The following is a 26,953-nucleotide window of genomic DNA, read 5'->3' on the forward strand; positions in this document are numbered from 1 at the left end:
TCGGGAGCAGTATTTCTCCATCCTGGTATAGGAATGTGCACATCATCTCAGGCTGACCAATAACTGTGAGCTCCTGAACTTTGCCAGAACTATTAGGCAAGAAGCTCTCAGGCCAGTGGGATCAGAAAGCTGGTAAAATGTAAGTCTTGAGCTTCTGGTGGCCGTCGTTTGGCCTGAGAATGAAACTGACTGAATCCTTTAAAAGCTGGCTTCAGAGAAAAGCTTAAAATTACAATTGAGACATCAGATCTGAAAGTTTAGAACAAAGGGCCTTACTATTGTCATTTTATGATGTTATGGTGTCATTTCTGAAAATAAATGCCCACTCATCTCAGAGTCACCACAATCTTTTATTTTTAGAGTCTAACCTCTTTCCAGGAAGTAGTAGAATGAAGGAGCATTCTTAGTGGTCATTTGATAAAAACTATCCATTATTCTTGACATTAAAAATTAAATGCAATGATTAAAAAAAATAATATGTTACCATTTATATCATGTTTAGAATCATGTGGTTTCCACTATGCGCAGAATTTCGTCGTGCCTGGAAAGGAACAGAGGGCAGTGGCTGAGAAGCACATGTCCTCGTAAGACATACCTAAATAGTATGCTTAGGATGATTCATGCTAAGGATTTAGACAAAATACAGTTCTCCTCAGAGGAAACAATTTTAGCTTCTAAAGGGCATTCACTTCTGTCATCTCGATTCCTGATTTCAGTGGTTGCAGGTTGTGGACCTCTGTGCCGCACTTAGGACAAGCAAAGGACACATCAAATAAGAAGCTACTCTTCACACAGTAGTAACAGAAAACATGCTCGCAGCCTATGGTGTGAGGCATGGTGGGCCACTCCCCACACAGAGAACACTGTCTGCCGCTAGTGGCCAGTGTGTTGTCACTGCTTGGAGCTCTGGTCAGAGGGATACACCATGAAGAGAGCTTGGCTTTCAACTTCTGGATATTGACAAGTGGTAAGAGGAAAATCAGAAACTCGGCAAAGCTGTGCCAGAGGAGTTCTCTATTCATATACTCAAAGCCTACTTCTCGGACATTTTGGGGCCTGCAAAATACAGAACGGATGCCCAGCAGACGCTCGGTCAAAGTTGCGAACTTGCCCCTTTGAAGGAAAATCAAGAAATTAATCAACCTGCCCAGCTTCAAAAGTCCAACCATGAGATTCACGCACTGCTTGGCTTTCCTGAAGGATGCTACGTGACGGTTTCGAAACAAATCGTAGCATCGTTCTTCTAACCATTTCCCACCGATTGTACAGACGGCATACCAGAGCTTTTGATTTTTGCTCAGTGGCTGGTATCTCAGGTTTGGGGAAAAATCGTTCTTGTACTGAATATTCAAAACTGACTGTCCCACGGTGGCATTTTTAGAGTAGATGGTGAATCTCCACAAGAAAAGCCACAAAAATGCTTTCACCTCTGGTTCAAAGCGGGCTAACAGCCCTGGCTTAAATCCATGAAAGCACTGGGTAAACTGGGACCAAACGAGTTGTTCCAGGGCCTTGTTTAGTTCAAGTGCATCCAACTGGCTTATTCTTAGCACTCTGTTTGTCCGCTTCATATTCTCATCTTTGGAAGCCATGCCTTCTCTAGAGGTCTCTAGGAAAAAGTACAATTAGAAACCGTCATCAAACAGTTGCAATCTTGTACTATCTTCTCGACTTACACTTGGAAAACTGTGACACACAAATGACACAGGACACAGAGGAGATGGGCTTTCAGTAGCATCAAAGCAGCACAGTAAACAGTCACTTCTTACTTGGAACTTCTTCCTCTTTCTTCTCTCTCTCCTCCCTCTCTCCTTTCCTTTCTTCTCCTATCTTTTCTTTCCATTCTTTTTTTTTTGTCCCTCCTAATCAAAGGAATAACAAGTTTTAGCAAGTTGCATCTTTTTTCCACAAACTTTCCCCTAGGTAGTCCTCCTGGGTTAGATATTTTAAAGGGAGATGATAAAATCCTGAGACTAACAGCGATGAGGCTGAATAATAACATGACCTATTAAATGCATGAACTTACTTAATAAATACAATGAACTGTGTGGAACGTTGCAATGGATGATAAGTCAAGACCTCAGTTTAATTTCCAGCACCTCTACTGACTCCGAAGGAATATTTTCAATAAGCCATTTAATGTGTCCCAAGAACATTTTACATTTGTAAAGGAAGTTAGGAGAAAACAAAATTAAGCAGTAAGTATTTATTATTCTAGCACACAATCATAGAAAATAAACAGTAGCGCAAAGCAACATGAATGCAGCAATGTCATTATTAAGGTGCACATACAGTTTTCTAAGAAAAAGAAACTATGATGTAAAAATTGACACTGAGATCATTTCATAAAAACACTAAAGAAACAAATAGGTGCTATAGGGATAAAAATCTTTTAAGATGAAATGGAAAAAAGCTGATTAATGGTTAGCTGGGTATGACTGACTCATTCAAAATGCATTTATTAAATGCTATTTTGTGCAAATCAATGAGATTAAACCACCCGGCAGCTACTGTTGTTAAGGAGTTTAGAGATTCTACATTTTACTTTAGGTATTTTACATTTTATTAATGAACTGGCAAATCCAAACTATGACAAGAAATCCCTTTAAATTTAGTTTCTAAAACAGGCCCTCAACACACAGAGCTGGATCATGATCTCTGGGCCATCAAAAGGCCTTTGCAAGGCCCGAGGCACTAAGGGAACACTAAGCTACAGATAGAGGCAGGGATCCCGGTGAAGTTCACTGCCGCCAAATGTGCAGCAATTGTGACCTTGGTCAAGTCATTTTACCATGTCTCTGCTTTCGTTTCTTCACTTACAAAACTAAGGACCGGAGACAAAATGACCTCTAAAATTCTTTCAAATTCTATTATATTTTTTTACAAAATTATACAAAAATAAACAAAAATGACTACTAAATAATAGGTGGTTTAGTGCTGTTTTCTTCTCAAACCAGATCCATGACAGGAATACTTCTCACTGATAAATAGGGTGCGTGATCTCAACATTTTCCCTCTTCCTGCAGCTCCCTCAAGACTTGACTTGGCAGCCTATAAGCTACAACAGTGGGGATTTGGGCTGCAAGTTCTGTGAAATCCTTGCCTCGCACTAGCCAGGAGCTACAGGAAAGAAACAAGGGGATTAGGACAGAGTGCTCTTTCTTCTCTGTTTTTCTAATCCATTCAGGACTCTATCCTCTCCCAGCCTTTTCCTCATTCTGGTTGCTCTCAGCTCCCCGCTGGATGACATCTAATTGGTCTATCTTACCTTTTGCATCCTTCAGTGAATTTCCCACATGGCAATCCTTCTAAAACACGAGCCTCCCCAAATCTACCCCCAGGCTGCTTTCCTTCCTAATGCTTCAACCTCTAGTCACAAAGTGGCCCCCTCTCTTGTTCCCTAGTGGACATTTGCCATCTGCTCCCGTCACCTGGAACAGTCTGTTCCCATTCTTTAACTGAAAAACTCACATGATACTAAGTTTTAAGTACCAACTTAGGGACCACTTCCTTCTGACCCTCCAAGTATGAGTTAGCTGCTTCTCTAGCTGTTCCTTTAGCACCCTGTCCTTCCTCTTTCTTGGTCTTTATGTATTCACTGTTCGTAAACTACTTTTTAATTGTCTATTTCCTCCGCTAGAGGATAAGCCCTGTTGCGAAGATTCAGTCTTGTCACAGCTGGATCTTAGCAACTAGCGCAGTGCCTGGTACACAGACCGCCTCCTGCAAATACTAGATGAGTGGAGTAGTGAGCACGAAAGTCTAGGGTGGGTGAAGGGTAGAAAATACAAATTCCGAGCCAAAAACCTTTAAAACTATTTCAAGTTACCATATCTGACTATTGATTACTACTTCTTTCAACATGTTTCTTGTGCGTCTGCTGTTTCCCAATGAATGTGTCAGAGCCAGTGACGAAATGGGAGAACAGACACAGTCTCAACCCTTGCGGAGATTATAATCTAGTGAGTGGGAGGAGGGGGAAAGGAAGAGTGTGCTGCACAAAATAACACACAGGCGATTACAATAAGGTGTGATAGGTGATGTGCAAGGGGAACTTCAGAACATTTTGCTCGTAACTAGACCTCAGAAGGTCTAAGAAGGCTTCAGGGGGGAGGCAAGATCTCTGAAGCCACCTGAAGGATCAGCAGTGTCCGGCAGGTACAAGAAGGTAAGAAAACCACTCCAACAGAGGAAACGCTAGGTGCCAAGGACAGGAGGGGTCAGGACAAAAGATCAGGCTGGAAAGGAAAGCAAAAGACGGAAGCTAAAGGCTCTAAAGGCCGGGTTGAGAAGGCTGCATTTTATCAAGAAGGTAATGGGGGAGCCACTGAATGGCTGTAAGCAAAGAACTAATCACTGCATTTTAGACAGCTTGTTCTGGCCACATGGAGAATGGGTCAGAGGCTGAAAGACTGGAGGCAGAGAGACCAATTAAGATGACTGTTAACATGATTTAGTGAGAAACTAATGATGGTCTAAATTAGAAAGGTATCAATGGGGATGGAGAAAAGTAGGTACCTTTGAAAGCTTGGAGGTGGAGGAATGGACACGACTTAGTGAGAAGTAAGCCAAGAATAACTGACTTGAGTAATGGAGTGGATGGTAGTCCAATTCTCTGAAATAGGAAACACATGCAGAGATATAGATTTGAAGGGAAAGATAATAAATCTGTGTAGTTTTAGAGATCTGAGGCTCCTGTGAGACAGCTAAGTGGAAAAGCTCAGTAGGCAGTTATGGGGATATGACAGAGAAAATCTGGGTGGAGATTTTGAGTGTGAGCCCCCTCTCATGGGACCAATCTATTTTAAATTTACTTGATCTATTTAAATGCTACGATCAGGAAGGCAGAAGTCTAAACATAGGTAGATCTTGTCCATTTACAGCACATTCAACTTTCTTTGTAACAATATCATCTTATTCTCATGGTTTCCTACTCCAGCTACTGTGGCATTTCATGGGTTAGGTTCACTGCTAACACAATCCTTTGGCCTTTCAAACTTTCTCTGCTGGGGTCTTCACATCACAGTCCTGTAGTCTCTCTGTGCTTCTAGTCTAGCGCTCTTCAAACCTCGGCACTCATCATGCGGAGGACTTGTTAGATTGCGTCCCTCAGTTCCAGATTTTCTGATTCAGTAGGCCCGGAGTGGGAGCCAAGAATTTGCATTTCTAGCAAGTTCCCAGGTGATGTTGCAAATTACTAGGCTAGTCCATTTCAAAGCTGAATTCATAATTTTGTGGTCATATCTATCACCCATACAGCTCAATGCTGCATGCTGGACTTCCCACTCATTTCTGCTTGGTTTTCATTCCTAGATCTACAGAGGTTCCTACAAATCTTCACTGATTCAGGCTTTCTCTTTCTGCTATTAAGCAGTCCTTGTGATACTGAGACCATTCACAGATTCCACAATTTTTGTGAGCATCAATACATCCTAGCCCTGCCAGGTGCCTGGGATGCAAAGATAAAGCCCTGTCCTGGCTCTCACTTTAAAGATCCCCACCAAGGTCTGCACAAGGGAAGCAGGCAAGGTGATGGACAAGTCAGGCATTAGCGAAGGCAGATGGTATTGCAAGGTTCTCAAAGACACTACATAAATTTTAAAACTATCTCAATAGAAAAACATCCCAAAATTTATGTAAAAAATCATCAGTGATTATTCTTTTCTTTTTTCTGCAGTTTACAAATCTTCTCAATTAACATAACATTTATGTAATTAAGAAAAGAAAAAAAAAACTAAAACATTATTTGAAAAACCTCATAAGCAAACCAACCTCTATAAAGTTATTTATTCTTATTTACCAAATCATGTCTTTTTTACCTCATTATTGCCCCTGGGATAAAGTACAAACTTCTTAGACCTAACCTAGCTCAACTCTGTCTCCATCTCTGTAAACATATAACCCGTTATCCACCAAAGTACCTTTAATTGCAGACTATCCTTCGGTCCTGCCTTTGTACCTTTTCTCATGTACCTAAAACACTTACCTTCCCCAGCAACTCCTCCTACCGCCCTCAACCATCTGCCCTTCACATTCCAACCCAGTTACAACATTTTCCACGAAACCTTCACAATTATCTCCAACTCCCATTATCAGCATTTTTAACTCTGACAGCAATTGTCCGTGTCACATGCTTGAGCCCTCAACTCTGTACTGTGATTTCAGTTGTGTGAATACATCTTCTCTCCCTAACTTGACCATAAGCTAGTTAAGGGAAAGTGCCTCATACTTGCTTCTCAAAGTGCTTGCAACCCACAAAATGACTTTGATATCTCACTCAGTTGTCCTCATGCAAAATTCTATAAATCGTTCAGGATAGGTGGGAATACGGTATATGCAACTCTTCTACTGTGACAGAGTCAACAACTCGGCGTCTTCCCCAGGTTTCGTATTCTGTGGTCAGCAAGATAAGGGAAACTCTCTTTTTGTAAAAGTACTCCTGAAAAAGCTCAGATCATACTGGACATCAACATCAAGTCCAACACTATCAGTCCCCTCCCCTCACCCCTTCCCTGCCCCCAACTTGAACTGGATGGATTGCTATGCTTTTCAGTTGAGGGTCAGATGAGAAAGCTGGCTTGTGTTAGAGCACCAGTTGTGCCAATTTATGTATCTTCAGATATTAGACTCACAATCAGTTCTTAGTAATCTTATAGAACTTACCACAAAGACAGGCACATAGTAGTTGCTTAGTAAAGATCTGTTGATCCCATATGCAGTGGAATGAGTAGTTTGGTAGTGAATCTGTACTGACTGAACATTGCTGAGAGCATCTAGATGAACTGGAGGCTGAGGGGAGCCATCTCTTCTCAGGTTCCTTACTGATATGTAGGGAGAAACTGCTCAGAGAGAGTGGATTCTCAGAGGAATCATCTATTTCAAGTCTCTCATTTCTGGAGGAATCATACTGACGGACATTTAGTAAAGACAGGAATTTTTAATGGCTGCCAGAAAAGAAGACTTAACACACTCTCTAACCAATCCAATATTTAACAATCCTTATTATCAAAAAATTCTTTCTTATCCCTTCTGTTACAGTTTAACATTTTTTTTTTCTTTCCTTTTCTTCGCCCCAGGCCTGGCCTCGGTGTAGATTAAGAACAGCTGGGCTCGATCTCCTCCCTACAGAAGACTCTTTACTAGAGCAGAAGACTATTATTAACTACTCTTTGGCCTTTGCTCTTCCAGATAAATAATTTGTTTCTCTGTTTTTTTTTTTGTTTTAGGTTTTAGTTTCCAACATTTTAGTCATTTTTGTGACTTTTAGTTGTAAACATAGAACAGACACTGTCCATTATGCACCATAGTTTGTTAAAGTAGAATAGCCTTCCTATTGCTCTATATTCTTGTCTGGCAACTGTGACAGAGTAGAAAGACCAGGTTTAAAATCAGATGGACTTGGGCTCAAGTTCCAGCTTGGTCATTTAGTTGCTATGTAATCTTAAAAAAGTCATTAGCATCAGACTCTTCTAGAAGTTGGAAATGAACCACTACCTGACAATGTTGGTAAGATTAAAGCAGATAATGTTATGAAAGTGGTTTGGAAATGGGAAAGCAGTATTATTATTGTATTATTGCTACTTTGGTTAGGGATGAGCATAAGAAGAAAAAGACTTGGTGGGTTTTACCAAATCTCATTTCAAAAGACTGAAATCTTCATTATTACTCATCTAATGCCTCAATCGACCTGTGGTAAAAGATTTTTTTTTTCCCCAGGAAATACTGATTACACCATTAAAACATAATTGGGGCAGTTACACAGTGAACATGATGTCACCTTGACGTGGGCACATGTGGGGGCCGGACGGGAAGGGGCGAGACAGGGTCCAGTGGAACTCATCACACCCTTCACTTGCATCTTATCTGAGAGGAGATGTTGGGGTGGAAATCCCGAGAGAACAGGGGTGGGTGCCAGCATGACTTGCTCTCTGGGCTGTTTCACCCACATCCACATGGCTGTACCTGTTGATCCGGAAGCAGAGAAACCTCCAGAATGCACACCGATAGCACCTGACTCTATGGTGCTTTGCTGAACAGGGCCTGATACAGGCAGTCCAAGACGGGCATCCAACCTTGGTTCCTCACCAACACACTCCATTCAGTTCCTCCTCCCCCCCAACTCCTGCCTTCTGGCAGGTCAGTTATTCTAGAATACTGGCTTTAGAGAAGGGCAGTGCTCAAGAGTAGAAGAAACTGATGAAATCGAAATAACTAGAAGTTCAATTCATCTGATTATAGAACTTCTTCCTTCCACTGTCATACAATAATATTTGCCCATAATGGGTGTAGAACACAGAAAAATGGCATAAGTGCCTTAAAAATCACATAAAGTTATTCTCAGTCTAATGTAAGAAGTTGGTGTTTCAGTGAATTCTAATTCTCTGACAAATGGCTACTCAATTTAACCAATATTTATTGAGTGCCGACCAAATGCTGGGCATTCTCCTAGGTACCAGGGATTTGGTCCAAATAGTTAAGTCTCAGTTAACTTCTTTTTAGTCAAGCATTTCTAAAGAAATAGGATGCTATGGTAATCAAGACTAGCCATTGATCTCTGAAGCAAAAAATGGATCTCAAAGTAGGAAAACACTACAAAGGGTCACAAAACTCCCCGGGGCAGAAAAGAGAAAAATGCATTTAATGTTGTGCAAACTCCAGAAATACGCAAGCACTGACACTGCCCATGGTCTATCTGGGAAACACAGGGATGGGTTCCAACAGGAGCTGTGTCCTTCGTTATTTAATCCCCATCAATGTCTTTGCACTTGTTAGGAAATAAAGAAAAAAGTCGTCTGCTGTGACCAGAGCTTAACGGCTTGGCAGGAGAAACTGGCTGAAGAGTCAACACCCTGCAAAAAGACCCTGTTTTAAGGAAATTGCATTGATTTTGTAGCCATGAGTAACCACAGAAGAGAAGAGATATAACAGGATATAAATTTTAAAAGATTAATCTGATGGTGGAGTTCAAGAAGTTGAAGAAAAGGAAAACTGCAATTCTGGAAGACCAGTTACAGGACTTCTGCAACCTTTCAAGGGCCTTAACTAAGGTGTTTATTAATAACTTTCTGAACAAGTCATAGTAATTTAACTTGCTTCACTGACAACTATGAAAATAAAAAAGATTCGTTTCCTCACACTTTCGAATCAAAAATCCCCAAGTCTTCTGGTAAACCAATGTTTTCCTGACTCTGTTATATCGATTGCTAACCACACCCAACTATTGGTCAGTCTACTTCTACTTTCAAGAGTTTAAGTATTAAAAATCCCATATTATTGGTGCTTGTAGGTTAGTATCTAATTTCACAAAAGTAGGCTCAAACTTGAATAGTTAAAAAAATACAAGCTAATCGTTTTTCAAAAAAGTTGGGATTGTTTTGAATTGAAACAAACACCATCAGATTTAATTCAAATTGATTTTTCCAGAAGGCCAAAAATCAGGTGATGCTTTTTCCTACTCTGCCATGAAATCTCATTCTTTTAATACACAATCCTATCAACCTCTTCCTCCCCACTCCCCATTTCCCAAACTATACTAAGTTAAGATTCTAAAAAGTTAACCCAGGGGGAAACATTTACGGCCATGCAAAGAGACTTATACAATAATTAATTAAAAGTATAATTGGCACTAAATAAATTAGTGTTTAGTGAAGGATACTGCTATGTTAAGGATATGTGAAAAAGATGCTTAAGGCAAAAATCAAGACCAGATAAGAAGTATAGCACCTACGAGGGTTAGTGTCATTAACTTGTCACATAAATATGTTTAAGACAAAATGATCTAGCACTAAAAACTATTAAAAAGGTCTCCTGCTGATATTTTATCACTAGACAGGTCACACTGCTTTTCTTTCACAGAGAAAAAAACAACTGAAAATTCGTTTACTAAGCGCAGCGATATATAACCTTATCCCTTAAATAACTCATGCTTTCTTTTTAAGCTTTTCATTCCCCAAATAAAACTTTGTCATCTATATTGCATTCCAAAACCAAAACAAATGATTGTATCTCACTGAAGAGGGAAGAATTTTTCAGGATGTATTCCAGAGCTTTTATTGAGTATAGTACAAATTATGAATGAATATATTTTATTTAAAAACATGCTATTGACAGAAATCTATCAATAATAATGCGGGTATTGTCAAGGGCCTGTCAATATTAATGTAATTATGATTAAGGGGATAACATGGATTTTTAGCTATAATACCACGTTACATCTCCTACATTACTGCTATCAATATACACATTATTATTGACCTGTTCCAAGATGCTCAGTACTAGATGTATTACCATTAGGCATGTTTGTCAATGCATACTGCCGACAAAAATTCTACACTTAAATTTACAGTCCTGTAAACTTTGTCAGCAGAAACATGTGATTCCCAAGTAATCGCTAAGGTTTCAAACCCATCCATGCACCCGCTCCCTGCCAGATTATCCTTTTCTAGATCCACAATAATCAACTAATTTTTAGTATAACAATGTTGCTACCACACTATCCTAAACGTTCTAGTAATCAAAATGGATGAGACCATTTTTGCCTTTTAGGTTAAAAAAAAAAAAATTAATCAGCATTTCGTATTAGGAGGTTATATGAAAAAAGTTATATAACCCGAGATCTTAAGCTTTGAACCTATACCCTACTATTTTATTTCCTTTGTGTAGTCAGATAGATTTACTGTCCATTGTATTGAAATCAATACTAATAAATGGGACATGCATCAAAGAGAGATTTAACAGGACACTGATTCCCAGAACACATTTCAAACGTGAGCAAAAGAGAAAAAGCTATGGCTGGGACCCATTAGAACACAGTGACCTCTGGCACTGTGAACAGGCCTAGAAATCAACAACTGTAAGTTCAAATCCCACTTCTGCCACAGGCTTGCTAAGTGACTTGTCACTGCTCTTTTGTTCCTCTCTTTCAACAAATATGAACTAAGTCTCAATAGTTTACAGATATCTGATGATACAAATCCCAATTGTTCTCATTTGGATACAAACAAGACATGCAGAATTTGAAAATTCCCTTATGGACACTAGGTCTCTGAATTACTCTTAAATGCAATCCTCATCAATTTCCAAATAGAATTTTCCTTTTTGGGGGTGCTAGTGGGTATGCAACAAAATGTCTTTAAAATATATCTGGAAGGATAAAGTTCAAAATAGTATACATTTCTCAAAAAGACGAACAATGATAAGTAACTTGCCCTAGCAGAGGGGAAATACTCTTTTTATTTGGAGAGAGTTGGGAATTCAACTCAAAGACTACAATCTTCAAGACTACAATTAGTCTTACACAATTGAGCACCTTACCTATTTCTCTTACGGTTATTTACTCACATATCTACAAGTAACACAAAACAGTTTTTTTTAAACCTGAGAACAGAATTGCCCATTACTTTGGCCTCACTTCACAAATACATTTTTAAGAAGACAGCACGGCACTCATCATCTTTTCTTTCAGAAAGTTGATACTTCTGAGTCTTTGAGAAAGAAAGCGCATTGTGGAAATAAAGAGCAGATGTCTGAGTGAACGTGGGGGAGGGGAGTTAAACTGCTTCTGATTAGTTCTGTATTCTAGCCCAGGTTTACCAGCAGGCTGTGTGACTCTGGGCAAGTCATTTTACCACACGATGCTCTTTAGCAGTTAAAAAAAAAAAAAAAAAAAAGCACTTTAAAAAGTCTACCTCTCTAGAATCCTTATAGGATTTTAGGAAACCTTGGAAGAGGAAGAGAAAAAAATAAAAGAACAGTCACTTCCAACTGCAGAAATGGTTCATGTCGAACATGAGTTTGGAAAAGGCTAGAGAAAGCGGAGAAATCAGAACGGTGATACCCATGAGACAGACTCAATCCTTATGGGAAAAAGTAGTGAAGCCTGATGGAAGAGAATCCCAACCAATCTGTGAGTTTACAACTGCAGTAAACCTGTACCACTTACTTTCTGGTTATGACATGCTAATAAGCAACGACCACAGCTAAGTGTCCTTTGCAAAATTAAATATTAAATCATTTAATCCTTACAATATTATGAAAGAGGTTCTTTCAGTATTTGTGTTTTAAATCAAGGAAACTGAGGCACAGAGAGATGAGCTGACTTGCATGAAATCACACAAGCAGAAGTGGTGGGGCCATGCTCTGTACCAGCATCCTCTATGGACAAGGTGATGATGGACCTAAAAGATGAACATAAACACTTCAGTATGGCACTGCAGGACATGCAGATGGGGCTATTTTAAGTGGCTAAGTACTAAGAGATGAAGATTGCAGGCATGAACTACAGCAAAAATTGCAATCCAAGGATGAACAAACAGCAACCACATGAACCTTACTGAACACATGGATCTTTAAGTACTCTATAAATCTGGAAAAAAACCTGAGGATATAATTGCCTAAGAAGAGAATTCTAAATGACTTTAAGATTATTGGAACACAGGTTTAATTGCACATTTTATGGCACTGGAGAGAATGTGAGAAGAGTCACGAAGGAACAGAGGTATTAGCAATGGAAAAGGAGGAAGTATCATGGGATACATACTATGTATGAGGCACTAGACGTTTTCTTTACAGTTCTTTACTTCATTTAATCCTCATAACACGGTAAATATTATGCCCTTTTTAAGAAGTAAAAAATTAAGAGAAGACTGACAACCTGTTTAAGGTCAAGCTGGTGCTTAGTAAATTTCTGGTAAACACTAGAGAAATGGTGGAACACACAAAAGGAAGTTAGTAGTATGGGTATTTGGTAAGCTTGGATCAAATTCAATCCCACAGAGCTCGAAGCAGAATTTTTCCCTCATGATCTTTCCCAACACCAGACCGCCAGTCAAGCTCTCAGGACTGTAGACAGGGAAGAAATTCAAGGAATCTGGTAAAGTTGCCCGAGTTGCCTGGGATGCACCTCATCTACTTTTCCTGTCTTTCATGTGGTCAGAGAACCATTCAAAGAGACTCAATATCAAATCTGAATCAAAGGAATATGGGGGTGAAAAAAGGAGATGCAAACATTCATTTAACTATTATGAACATATACCATACACAGGTAGAGGCAATGCGAACTCACCTGCCTGACACTGGAAAGGAATGGGTATACATAATCAAAACAGAATTACTCCAGAGCTCTTGGTTTTCATGTTTTTATAGTTAAGAAGAAAGAAAAGAAAACTGGGATGAAATTTTATCTCACCTTATTGACAGCCAGGTAAGAAGGAAGAGCTCTGGAAAATAAAATGAAACAAGATAAAAAGCAATCTAGAAAAGGGCATTTTGATTCCAAGGTGGGAAGAGGTGGGAAGTTAACAGCCCACAATGGGAAGTACAGAGGGTGCTAGACATCCTCTTCCCTGCTTCCACGTCCACATCCAGAAATCACAGCGATGGCACTTGCAGTGCCAGGATTACAGATGTGGGGCAAGTGCGGGCAGTTTGGGGCTTTTCTCCTGAGGTTTCTTCCACCTTCCAAAGGAACTGAGGAGGAACATGGAATGTTTAGAAACTGCTGTCATTTCACAGTGAAGAGAAAAAAGGGAACGTCCAATTTGCTTCTAGGTTGTCCAACCCAGATAATCAAGGGAGGAAAAAAAAAAAAAAAAAAAAGAGGCAGTGATTCAGAGCAGAACTTTCATCCAGAAATAAAGACTGTGCATATGGCATACCTTTTCCTATGCTAGAGGAACCGGAGCACGGTGGAGTGCAAGAGGCAAAGAAACTTAAAATATACTTGATGCTGTGAGGAAAACATGGGAACAGGACTTGGAAATTTACTAGTAATGTGACGTTAGGTAAGACTGCTAACATCTTTATGGTTCAGCTACCAAAAATGGAAAATGGAAAACATCTGCCTTCCCTGTTGCAAAGACTATTATGAGCTTCAAATATAAGCAAAAATTGTATGGCTAAAATTTTAAAAAGTAGGGGGAAAAGAGAAAAGGAAGTACGACTCTGATCAAAAAGAAAGAAACTTAAAGTTTGTATCTATTAAATAAGGTTGAATATAGACAGGTTTGTGGCTTTTGGTAATGAATTAACTGTGAACATATACACATTATTATTTTAAAAACTGTAATAATCAAAGGAATGCACCTTGAATACAAATGAAAAATTAACCAAAGAAACAAAATTTTAATGCTAGAAGGAAACAGATCATCTAGTCTAAAATATGAATTTAATCTTCCTAACGGGATCCCTGTTTTTCAAGCAGAACAGAAAAAATAGCTGTTCTTGTAAAATACTGCTGAGGGTTTGCTTGTTTCATCTCTCCTCTGCATGGCTCCAGTAAATTTCTACAGAAGTCCTCCTATGGAACAGTTTTAAAACCACAGATTGAGGTGCTACTCTTAATTTCTAAAAATGAGGAGAATAAGGCTAAGAGGTAGACCTGGTCAGGAGTAGAACTCAATTCTCTTGATTTAGTCTAGCATGTTCTCTACTATGTCCTGTTACTTCTATTTTCTTTCCTTTTTTTTTTTTTTTCTTTTTTAAGGAAAAAAAAATAAGGGGTTCTCCTTTTAACTTGTAAATATTTCCTAATTCCACTCTCTCTTTTCTTCCAAATCTCTTTATGGCCCAAAACCATTCAACTCTAATCTTTCTGGATACAGGTAATGGATAATATGGGCAAGATCGGGGAGAAGATAAAGTGAAAAAGAAAAAGGAAGAGTCAGCCATCCCAAGATTATTCTGTTCAGGCTTAACTAAAGGTAACTCATGGGAAGGTATTTAGACGACAAACTGTGGTGTGGGTGGAACCTCAGCCTCCCTGTAATTGCTTGAAACTGTTCAGGTATACAGTGTTCCAGGGACATCATAGAATACAGACGTGTTGTGAACGGTCAACAACTGGGTCTGATTCTGTGAACAGCCCTTTCACTAAATGTAGTATTTTTGGAAAATGGGACCTAAAGAAATAAGTAAACAAACAATGAGTTTTAATTTAAGGCCTCAGAAGAACAATGATTTTTACATTCTATCTCTTATTCGAAATCAATGTTAAACATAACACGCTCATCACAAGCAATTTTTAAAGAAAATTCTCAGTAACTTTTTCTCCCCAAGAAAATTAAACCTGCTTTTGAGTTCATAGTCTTTCAAAAATGTTGGAAACTTAAGCATATTCAACTTTTTTGGTACCAAACATAACATTTTACATGAACCATCAGATATTAAAGTTTTGATCCTGAATAATTCTTAAGCCGTTCGTAAGTTAAATCTCACCACCACCAAGTGCGGGGAAAAGATTTCCAGGTGTGTGTCTAGAAAGTCACTTCGCAGAATGAAAAGGAGCTCAAGCCTAGCTGTGTTTCTTTTTTCTTTTTTTTCTTTTTAATGGTGCGATCCTAAGACTATTTTTAGGAGTTTACGTTTGTCCCACTGCCTTTCCCAAAATCAGATCGTGATTGCCTCTTCCAGGAAGACAGGAAGACAATACAACAGGGAAACAAGTAAAAGGCGACAATTACAAGGTCGTGAAACTCCACGCCCTCCCAGCTGTAAGCCAGACCTCAGGTCCGCACTCCAGCTCTCTCGGGCGACACTGACCTTAGGAGTCTGCGAAACGCCCCGCTCCAAGTAACTCTTCCTGAAACATTCTCTGGGAAGCTTGGCTTTTCCTAGCAGAACATGGGCTCTCCAAGCTTCCGGAACCCGCGGGTTTACGTAGTGACGCAGAACCCGGAAGTGCCTGAAAAAAAGGGGAAACTAAACCAACGAGAACCAAGCTTTAGCGCGCCGCGGAACAGCGAATGTCCATGTGTCGAAGGCCGAAGGGCCGAAGAGCCGAAGAGCCGAAGGGCCGAAGAGGACACCCGCGCGCGATGATTGGTCGGCTGGCAGTGGAGGAAATCCGTATCTGATTGGCAGGAGAGTGGCGAACGCGGGGGGGCCGCGCGTGGAGAGGCCTCGGTGTCAGGGGTCGCTGGGAAGCAGGGGGCTCTCGAAGGCAAGGCTTTCCCTGCCTTCGGGCGCCGGCAGCTGGCCTCCGGACAAGCGCCGCCGAGTGGCGGCGGGGCGCCTCCGCGTCTCGGGGGCTCTTCGCCTGCCCCGGGTGGAGGGCCCATCGCGGGATAGTTCCACTGGGAAGGGAGCCTCCGGCTAGCGCGGCAGCATCCGAGCTGGGGCAGTTTTGCGGCGCGGCGCTGCCGTAAGGGTAGGGGTGGGGGTGGGGGGCGGGGCTTGTTGGCCTCTGCAGGCTGAGGGAGGCAGGTGGCCCCTGAAAAACCGCGGCTCGGGAGGCCCTACCGGGCGAACTGGACGCGCTCGCAGCATTGGGGGCCGTGAGCTCCCGGCCGCAGGGTTGGTGTGAATCACCCCAGAGCTCTTAGAAACACCGACAGCCAGGTCGCCCAGTTCTGGGGAAGTGAGGGGGGATTTCTAGGACTGGGGCCCGACGGAAGGTATTTTTTGAGCGTTCACCAGGCAATTATATGTAGCCGGCGTTGAGAATCGCCACTGCCTACTCATGGATGGCATTGTCAGGCCGGTTTGCTCTAAGGTTTGAATGAAGTCAGGTGCGTAAAGTTTCCTGCACACAGTAGGTCTTAACAACGTTTGAGCTCCTGTCTCCCCTGCCCTGCCTTCTCGCTAGGAGCAATCAGTCCTACAATAGCAGTATTGATAGACATTGGAGAGCTCATCCTGTAGAAGAGGTGATGCAAGAAAGCTTTGGGTTTTTTTGTTTGTTTGTTTGTTTGTTTTAATTATCCCGTGGAACACTTGTTATTCAGAATTTAAAACATTATAGACAGGATAAAAGAACATTTCTCAGTGAAGTTTAATACTGTTCAAATTCATTTTTACCTGAAAGATACACAGTTAACACCACAGATTCCTGGAATTTTCTTGTCTTCCATACATTAAGGAGTTCTCAGGGCAGGCCTAGGAGAATGATGGTGATGGTTTCTCCAATTAATGAAATTCCCATTATAGGAACCAAGAGTACAAGTGATATAGAGTAGGAGCTCCAAGCTGAAAGGGTGTATAGTTCCCTTAGGTACAGAAGGAGAGGTTTCTGCAGAGCTCGAGTCGGCCAGCTAGTAGCCACTAGCCACCTGAAGTGTGGGTAGGCCAGATTGAGATCTGCTCTAAGTGTAAAATGCACACTGGATTTCTAAGATAAGGTATGAAAAGCAAAGAATGGAAACTATTCATTTGTTATATTGGTTACATGTCAACATGAGAATGTTTTGGAAATTTTAAAATTACATATGTGGCTCCTGTTACACTTATGTTGGATAGGGCTGTTCTAGCTCTTTGAAGAAGACCAAGTCTTTCATGTAGCAGTTGTGAAGGAAGGCAACCATATTGTAGTTCTCAGGTGGACCTACCTCTGTACTGTGCTTCACTTAATTTTTATGATAGGGAGAAAAAGGGACCAAAAAAAAAAAAAAAACTAACTAACATAGGGGACATTTCAGAAAGCAGTTTCTAATTCATGGAGCCTTATGTATGTCACTTGAACGTCACAATATCCATTGATAATAAAAAAGATACCAAGCTATTGAGAACTTTGAATTATGTTTAAGGCATCTGATTAAGAGGGCAAAACATGTAGAACATTTAAAATTTCTATTGAAAATGTTTCACATAGGTTCTGGGTTTTACCATTCAATCTCTAGATATAGTGAACTTTTTTAGTTTTCCAAAGAGCTAGTAAGCTGAGGTTTCAGGGAAACTTTGTTTCCAGTTTTTTATATTTGCTTTAAAGATATATTTACTTTTCATTCATTTATTTAATAAAAGCCTGCCGGGGGCCAGGGGTATTGCTAAGCAGTGTTGATGTAAAGGTTAGCACTCAGACACGGCCCTTACTCTCTTGGAGCTCGTGGTTATCAATTCAGAGACACTGAAAAAATACATAATAACCAAGGCATAGTGTATTTTGCCATTGAGTAAGTGCTTTACCTCTGTAAATTCAACACATTGTTTTAAAACCAGAATTTATATATTCCTGCTGACATTTTAATGAAGAGTCTTATTAGGACTTGACTATGGGCTTAAAATATATTAGTAAAAAATCAAAGTATACTTAATTCATCTGTTAATTATGAGAACTCAAGAAAAAATTAAATTAGACTATTCACCTTTAAAAAGAAAGAAAAGATGAAAAAATTACAATACATCTTATTTATGATACCTTCTTTTAGCCTTTCAGCAACTTTTAGGTTCTAAGGAATTTAATAATAGAAATGGAAAGGCAACATTGATTTATGCCCCAACATAGTTTAAAATTGCTGACTTTAAAAACTTAAATTTATTTTAGCATATTACAGAGTTCTTAAATCAATATATTTAAGTCTTTTAGGAAAAAGGTAAACATAAATCTTATGTTAGTTTACTACTGCTGCTGTAACAAATTACCACAAAGTTAGTGGCTCAAAACAACACCAGTACGTTATCTTACATTTCTGTAGTCGGAAGTCCAGCTCGGGTCTCCCTGGGCTAAAATCAAGGTGTCCCCGGGTCTGTGTTCCTTTCTAGAGGGTCTAGGGAAAAATTAGGTTTTTTGTTTATTCAGATTGTTGACCAGATTCAGTTCTTTGCTGTGGTAGTATTGAAGTCCCTGGTTCCTTGCCAGCTGTCGGCTGAGAGATGTTCCCAGCTTCTAGAAGCCACTCACATTCCTTAGGTTGTGGCCCTCTTCAAAGCCAACAATGGTAGGTTGAGATCCTCTCATCCTTCTGATTTCTCTTACCTTTTCATCTGTTGTTTCATCTCTCTAATTTCAGTTTTTTAAGACTCTCATTAAGTTGAGCCTACCTAGATAATCCAGGATAATCTCTCCACGTCAAGGTCTGTAAATCACATCCTTCAAGTCCCTTTTGCCGTAGTGAAATAACATATTCATGGGTTCCAGGGATTAGTGCATGGACATTTTTAGGGGAGGTTATTCTACCTACCACAGATCATACTTGGGTCCACAGTATATCCATCATTTCTTATCAGTGCTCTCAGTACTTTAGGATAGAATAATAATGTTTATAATAACAGATAAATTTTATCATATGTATAATATGTTCCAGGCACTATTCTAAACCCTTTTTCTGCATTTACTCTTAGTCCTCAGAAATGCCCTAGGAGACAAGTACCGTTTTTATCCCCACTTACAGAGAGGGAAACAGGTACGTAGTGGGGAAGTAACTGCTCACAGCTATTAAGTGGTAGAATGAGGATTAGGATCTACATGGTCTGATTCCAGGGCCTCTGCCCACTCTGAACCACAACACTGTAGAAATAATTTGTGAACGTCTGGATTTACTAAACATGCTTTAGTGATATAGTGACTATGAGTTCAGGCTCTGGCATCACAACGTGTGGATTTATATTCTACACTTTACCAGTTACTGGATGACCTGGACAAATTACCTAACCTCCCTGGTTAGGTAACTGAATTATTAACTGAATTCATAATAACACTCGAGGATTCAATGAGGCACTATATGTGAAGTACCAGAAAAGGGCCTCCACGTGAGCTGTCGCTAGCTATAATTATTGGTGACAATTCAACTTTTAAAAACAGTAGTTTATTGTAAAAAAGGAATGTTTCCTTTTGTAAATTCAGTCTCTTTATGAAATAAAAAGTGAAAGTTAAATTTTTCCTTTTTATAAAATTTTATTTATTTTATTTTTGGCTGTGTTGGGTCTTTGTTGCTGCATGTGAGCTTTTCTCTAGTAGTGAGGCGGGGCTACTCTTTTTGCGGTGCACGGACTTCTCATTGCGGTGGCTTCTGTTGTTGCAGAGCATGGGCTCTAGGTGCGTGGGCTTCAGTAGTTGTGGCACGTGGGCTCAGTAGTTGTGGCTCATGGGCTCTAGAGCACAGGCTCAGTAGTTGTGCCACATGGGCTTCGTTGCTCTGTGGCATGTGGGATCTTCCTGGACAAAGGCTCGAACCCGTGTCCCCTGCACTGGCAGGTAGATTCTTAACCACTGTGCCACCAGGGAAGCCCTAAATTTTTCCTTTTAAAACACCACAATGCTGTCTCCTTTCCCAGCTTCTAATTTCTCTCCACTGCAGCCTCTCCTCCGTCTTTCTGGTGGTGTTACTTTCTAGTGCTACCTGACCGAACACTTTAAATACTTTGTCCAGACTCTAGTTGCCCCAGGTTAACATCCAAGTTCCTTAGAAAGGCACCAAGACCCAAGCTCCAAATACCCCCTGCTGCCATTCCTCTGCCTAGTATTTACACATCCACCATTTCTAACTTCTCACTGTTCTCTTTTGCTATTATTATTCCTGGAGGGAGACATGGCAGATGCTGGGTCTCTGGCCATAACGCTTTCTAATACTACTCCAAACCTTACCCTCTTCTAATAATCTTTGCTGCTATTGCCTTAATTCAAACCCTCATGTTCTCTGCATTTTATCTCCTAACAAATTTGTGGCCTCCTTATCACCCTTCAAGCTTACTCTCCTCCCTGTTCACCAGTATAACCTTTCTAAAGTACAAAATTCCACACATTGTTACTCTTCTTCAAACCCTTCATTGTCTCCCCCTGACGCCCGTTCCTGCAAATTTTATTCCTTTCCTTATGTCTCTTAACACCAGTTAGGTGCTTCCACTGTTGCATTCAAGGTATGCTTATTTAAGCACTCGTCTTTCCTTCTAAGTCATGAACTCACTGATAGGGAATAAGAGATGCTTTTGCTTGCATGAATTTATTATACTATTTCATCATTGCCTATTTACATGTCTGTCTCTTGTCACTGAACTGTGGATGCTTTAAGGGGAAGCTTGTTGTTTTATTTCTCTTTTCTTCTGTGCCCAAGAAATAGGAGGTGCTTAGTAATTGTTGAATGAATGAATAGGGAAAAATAACCCCAAATACATACAATGGAAAAAACGCTGCTTAAATCCCCAAATGTATCCAAAGCAATTTATTGGGAATATATAAGGTTCTGATTTTAGAAGAAGCATAACTGGTAGTTAAGAGCATGGACTCTGGAGACAGAGTGTTTGGCTTTGAATTTTGGCTCTGCCATTTACTACCTGTGCACTCTGAACCTTGAGTCTGTTCTTTATCTGTAAAACAGGGATGATAATAGTAACTATCACTTAGGGTTAATAGAGCCAAATGAGTTTGTGTTTATGAAGTGTCTATAGTAGTGTCTGCCACATAGCAAATATTCTATAAGTGTTGGTTAAGTTAAAACAAAATAGTTTGGGCTTCCCTGGTGGCGCAGTGGTTGAGAGTCCGCCTGCCGATGCAGGGGACACGGATTCGTGCCCTGGTCCGGGAAGATCCCACATGCCGCGGAGCAGCTGGGCCCGTGAGCCATGGCTGCTGAGCCTGCGCATCCGGAGCCTGTGCTCCGCAACGGGAGAGGCCACAACAGTGAGAGGCCCGCGTCCCGCAAAACAAACAAACAAACAAACAAATAGTTTATGTTCTCATTACTTTTGATAATAGCTAATGTCCTTATAATACAGTGATAAAAACAATAAATAGCCCAGTGTTTTGTAATTGTGATATCTAACTGGCGATTTTTTAGCTTTCAATGATGTTTAATATCTTGTTATAGAATGATATATTCCTTAAACATTTAGAGTACTTGTGTATGATCCATCTCCTGAGTAACTGACAGATTTTCTCTATTATTTGTCTGTTACCTGCTAAATGTAACATTACTACAAACATATGGCTTGAAACAACATGAATGTATTATCTCATGGTTCTGTTGGTCAGTAGTCCATCATTGATTTGACCAAGGTCATTGATTTGACCAAGGTAAGATCAAGTTGTCAGCAGAGCTGTATTCCTTTCAGGAGACACTAGGGCAAAATCCATTTTCTTGTCTTTTCCAGATTCTAAAAGGTATTCACACTCTCTGGCTCATGGATGCCTTTCTCCATCTTCAAAGCCAGCAATGTTGTAGCTCTCTAACTAATCTGCAGTGATATCTCTTTTTCTGACTGCAGACAGGGAAGGTTCTCTGCTTCTAAGTATTCTTGTGATAAAATTAGATCCACCTCTGTAATCTAGGACAATCTCCCATCTCAAGATCCTTAATTACACCTTCGAAGTCCCTTTTGCCGTGTAACATGTAACTTATTCACAGGTTCTGGGGGTTTGGGTAAGGACATCTTTGTGGGACCATTATTCTGCCTACCACACTCTTGTAGTGTGAATGAATCCCTGGGACTGCCCTGGTGGCACAGTGATTGGGAATCCACCTGCCAATGCAGGGGACATGGGTTTGATCCCTGGTCCGGGAAGATCCCACATGATGCAGAGCAACTAAGCCTGTGTGCCACAACTACTGAGCCTGCACTCCAGAGCCCACAAGCCACAACTACTGAAGCCTGTGTGCCTTAGAGCCTGTGTGCTGCAACTACTGAGCCCACACGCTGCAACTACTGAAGCCCACGTGCTCTAGGGCCCACATGCCACAACTACTGAGCCCGTGTGCTGCAGCTACTGAAGCCCGCGCACCTAGAGCCCGTGCTCCTCAACAAGAGAAGCCACTGCAGTGAGAAGCCTGCACACTGCAACAAAGAGTAGCCCCTGCTCACCGCAACTAGAGAAAAACCGCATGCAACAACGAAGACTCAATGCAGCCAAAAAAAAAAAAAAAAAAAAAGAATCCCTGATGAGAGGTACATGGGCTGTACTTTCTGAAAATGGAGACAATATTAACTAAATTGTGAACAGTTTTGTCAGTATCATTTATCATCTGTTCTTCCAGTGGTTGGTAAGGGCCATGTCTTCTTCGCAGAGTGCTAAGGTACTACAGGGGTCACTGAGCCATGTCCTTGTTTTCAATAACTTTTATTCTGGGCTTCCCTCATGGTGCAGTGGTTGAGTCCGCCTGCCGATGCAGGGGACAAGTGTTCGTGCCCTGGTACGGGAAGATCCCACATGCCGTGGAGTGGCTGGGCCCGTGAGCCATGGCCACTGAGCCTGTGCGTCCGGAGCCTGTGCTCTGCAACGGGAGAGGCTACAACAGTGAGAGGCCCGCATACCGCAAAAAAAAAAAAAAAAAAAAAAAAAAAAACTTCTAGTGAGGAAGGGAGAATCAGGTTGAATAGCTGCTATGGGCTAAGCACTCTACAATGGATTTCAGATACATTAGCCCCATTTAATTCCCACAATAACTTTATAAGGAGTGGTAGGCAGCCTAGAGAGGCCCTCAGTGACCCCCACCACATAGTATTCATGCCCTTGTATAATCTTGTCCCTTTGAGTGTGGGCTGGATCAGGTGACAGTCCCAAGGAATGCAGTAGGACACTAGTGATAGGATATCATCTCAGAAGACCTGTGACTTCCCTCTTGCTCACGCTATCTCTGTTTCACTTTTTCTAGCTTGTTTGGATGAATAAAATTGTGATATGTTATATTGCCCTATAGAGAGGCCAAGGAACTGAGGGCAGCTTCCGGCCAACAGCCAGAAAGGAACCAAGACCCTCAGTCCAGTGGCTTGTTAGGAACTGAGTCCTACCAAGGACCAGAACATGAACTTAGAAGTGGACCCTTCCCTAGTTGAGCCTTGAGATGCCTGCAACCCCAGTGAACACCTTGACTGCAGCCTTCTGAGAGATCCTGAGTCAGAGGACACTGTTAAACTTTACCAAGATTCCTGATCCATAGAATTATGAGGTGATAAATATTTTTTAAAACCATTAAGTTTGGGGGTAATTTATTATCCAGCAATAGATAGCTAATACTGTTTCAGTACAGATGACGAACAACAACAACAAAAAAAACACTTGGAATGTTAAGGTAAATTTGTAGGTCTCCCACTTATTAGTGAAAGCTCTTTCCCCTGCAAACAATGATGATAATCAGAATACTGGTAGTAGCTTACATTTACTGAGCACTTACTAGGCTATGAGGCACCTTTCAAATTACTATATATATATATATATATATATATATATATATATATATATATATAATCTTAGATTATTACAACAACTCTATAAGATAGGTATTATAATTATCTCCATTTTATAAGTAATAGAGTTGGAGCTAAGAGAGGTTAAATAAAGGACATGCCCAAGATCTCCAGTTGACTAACAACATACTGGCAAGAGTTGAACCCAGTTTGTGTGACTCTAGAGATTTTCCTCTTAACAACTATAATAAATTGTTCCATAAGGATCCATCTTATAAGGCAAAGGTGATGGGTGCAGCCGGAAGAAAGGGCAGGGCTCCAAGAGTTCACAGCTAGATGAGATTAATCCTGATCAGGGGTACTAGGAAATGCCAGGGTGCCAGGAAGGCATCTGATCTGACTCTCGGAGCCTGGGTAGGATTTAGGTGCATGGCTCTTAGGGGAAGGAATCTGAGCCAAAGAGGTGGAAAAGCATGAGACACAGATGAGAAAACACCACATCACACCATCTAGAGCTGGGCAGGATGAGGAATAGTGGGAGATAAAATTAGGTAATTTGGAGCCTGGTTATAGTTATGTAAAGAGATTATGAATATTTTTTAAGAAAAAAATCGATTCTTGAGTTTTTTGATAGTAGTTTCAATCACCTGCCTCTTAGTTTAAACTATAGAATGGAACCATTAGAGAGGTAATATCCCAGTGAATCTGAAACAGAGAATCTGATTGTATGGATTCTGTGGAAATACGAAATTTAGTTCCAGTGAAGTACAAAAGAAAAATAGAAATACACGGAGAATATTTCGTGTGGTTAAATTTCTTAACACATTCAAAGACGTGTTCAGTTTATATTTAGGTTCAGTAAAACTGCAAGAGTATCAGAATTTGTAGGCCTTTTTATTTCCTTGTAAAAACAATACTATTAGTGGTTATACTCAAAGCACATTAAGTATTTCACTAAAAATAGGGCCTATAGAAATAAAGAACAAAAAAGCATTATGATTGTGTTTTCAGTTACCTGGGAGTGGACCTTAAAAACAGTACTATGGAAGGCAGTCATATGAAGCAGGGCTTAAAATATTATCCTCTATTTTTCTCAAAACATCATTCAAGTGCACTAGATGGAAATTTAATTTTGTAAGATGTCTGTACTGTTCAAATTTGTTTATGGTGTGAGCTTTCAATTTAGACAATTTATCATTACTTGGAGAGGAACTTTTACTCTTAAGCCAGACTGAGTTTCCTTTCCAGGGAATAGATGAATCCAGGAAAAATGTTTCCACAGCTCATACCTAGCCAAAAGCAATGGCCATGGAGGAATGGAGAGCTCATTGAATAATGACAAAAGGAAAATATGTAATCCCCTTTCCTGTAGCCTTTCTCGTGTCCTTGACATGTCTCAAAACTCTCCAGTCTATAGATTCAAGCAGTGTACATTTTGATTCTCAAATTTAGGGGTTGAACTTCTGTTTCACAACAGTATTAAGCAAACAATTACAAATATGAAATACCTACAGAGACCTGACTCTGGTTTGCCTGACAGTTGTGTGACCTTTGGAAGGTCTCTTAACTGTCATGAGCCTCGGTTTCTTATTCTCTCATCTGTTTGACATGTCCTCAAAGATTCCTTGATTCCTTTGGTTTTAATGGATTAGGATTCTGAAGGCCAAGTTTGCATGACTGCAGTTTCAACTCAATGCTATACTTAAACACTTGGGTCTCCATATATATTTTTCAAGCCATCTTTTATATGTCTGTAGGTTTTCTGCAGTAACATAATTACATCCATAAGGGAGGCTAAATTTGGCTCTTCTTCTGGTTAATTCTGGTCTCATAATTTAGGAGCTGATACTCCCTCCACCTCTAGGATAGATAGATTCTATACCAGTGCTAGAGGAATAAGCTTGAAGTCATTTCCTTGTAAAATCTCTCTCCTTTCTGCATGTATTTAAGCATTTGTGCTGTATATCTTACTGCCATAACAGAGGTAGTCAGTGAGGAAAAGAGAAAAAATATATGGCAATAATTTACCCTGACACCTTTAACCTTAACATCCTCAGCGTCCATCCCGAGCCCACAACTCTCAACCTGAGAGCACTGCTGTCAGTCTTAGAGGCAGGAAATTTCTTCAAAAAGAAGCCTCTGAAACCATGATTAGCTGTTCCTAACAAGAGCTATTTACTCATTACATCAGAAGTTCGGGACTGGTCTGCAGTCAGTATTCTTGTATCCCTCAGAAGTGTAGGAAGTAAAGTAAAGGTTTATATAGGGGCACTGGAATTTCACATAATTTCTCAACAGCCTGGAAAGCATCCAGAAGTCCCCATTCTTCCTGAGTTTCCTGATTAGTGTGTTGCTGCTGCTGGGACTCATTTTAGAAGGATCTAGTAAGAAACATTGCTCCTGATTATCTCTGGGTCATAGAAATTCCCTGAAAGTTGGATAAAGGTGATGCTGTAAAATTACAAGACCTGAGCTTAGCATTAAGGAGACTTGATCACTTATGTCTACTATATATATTGAGTTGAGTGCTCTTAGACAAATGGCAGAATTCTCGAGGGCCTCAGTAGGTCATGTGACTTTGAAGAGTATGGTTTGGATAAATTTTGAGAACTCTTTTAGCTCTAAATTTCTACAGTTCTATGAGTAAATTGCCACATGCCTGTAGATGCTTTGGATTAGACCCAAACACCAGGGCAAATGAATATCAAAGGTTAGTGCTGCTTAGCTGGGCTTCAACATTATCCAGAATTGTAGAGGCTTAGGTTTACCCACTTTGATTCCAAGAACTTCTGAAGATAAAAGTAGCCCAGAATGAATGTAAGGCTTGCTCTTGCTATACCATCTCTAAGTGCTTTGTTTTATAATAGTCAACTTAGATTTAATAATTTCAAGGTGTTCTTTTCAGCCATCATTACAGAAAGACAATATAAAATCTATGATTTCTATATTTACTCCTTTCAAATTCCATCATTTTAAAATTATTCTTATCGTTAGTAAAATCCTACTAAGTTTCACTAATCCAATGACACTGACATGAGATTTTTACTGCATATGTGATGGTATATTACATATATTACACTTCGGAAGGATAAAAACACTTATGAGAAAACACTTGCCCTTAGGT

The 26,953-nt window shown here is 40.2% G+C and overlaps 1 protein-coding gene across 3 annotated transcripts; it reads right to left on the bottom strand.

Annotated features, from left to right (window-relative positions):
* Positions 1-331: 331 nt before the first annotated feature.
* PEX2 (peroxisomal biogenesis factor 2) lies at positions 332-16,104 on the bottom strand. 3 transcript variants are annotated; one of them, XM_081258107.1, is made up of 3 exons: positions 15,538-16,104; positions 1,770-1,862; positions 332-1,609 (listed from the first exon to the last, which is right to left on the bottom strand). In XM_081258107.1, the coding sequence occupies exon 3, from the start codon at positions 1,590-1,592 to the stop codon at positions 675-677; it is 918 nt and encodes a 305-aa protein (XP_081114233.1). In that variant the 5' UTR covers positions 1,593-1,609; positions 1,770-1,862; positions 15,538-16,104; the 3' UTR covers positions 332-674. The 3 variants fall into 3 exon arrangements, with proteins under 3 accessions (XP_081114233.1, XP_081114234.1, XP_081114232.1); XM_081258108.1 differs by lacking the exon at positions 1,770-1,862 and adding an exon at positions 13,187-13,217; XM_081258106.1 differs by lacking the exon at positions 1,770-1,862.
* Positions 16,105-26,953: the final 10,849 nt, after the last annotated feature.

This window comes from Mesoplodon bidens (assembly GCF_964165515.1).
Source record: "Mesoplodon bidens genome assembly, chromosome: 16".
In the NCBI taxonomy this organism is placed as follows: Eukaryota; Metazoa; Chordata; class Mammalia; order Artiodactyla; family Ziphiidae; genus Mesoplodon; species Mesoplodon bidens.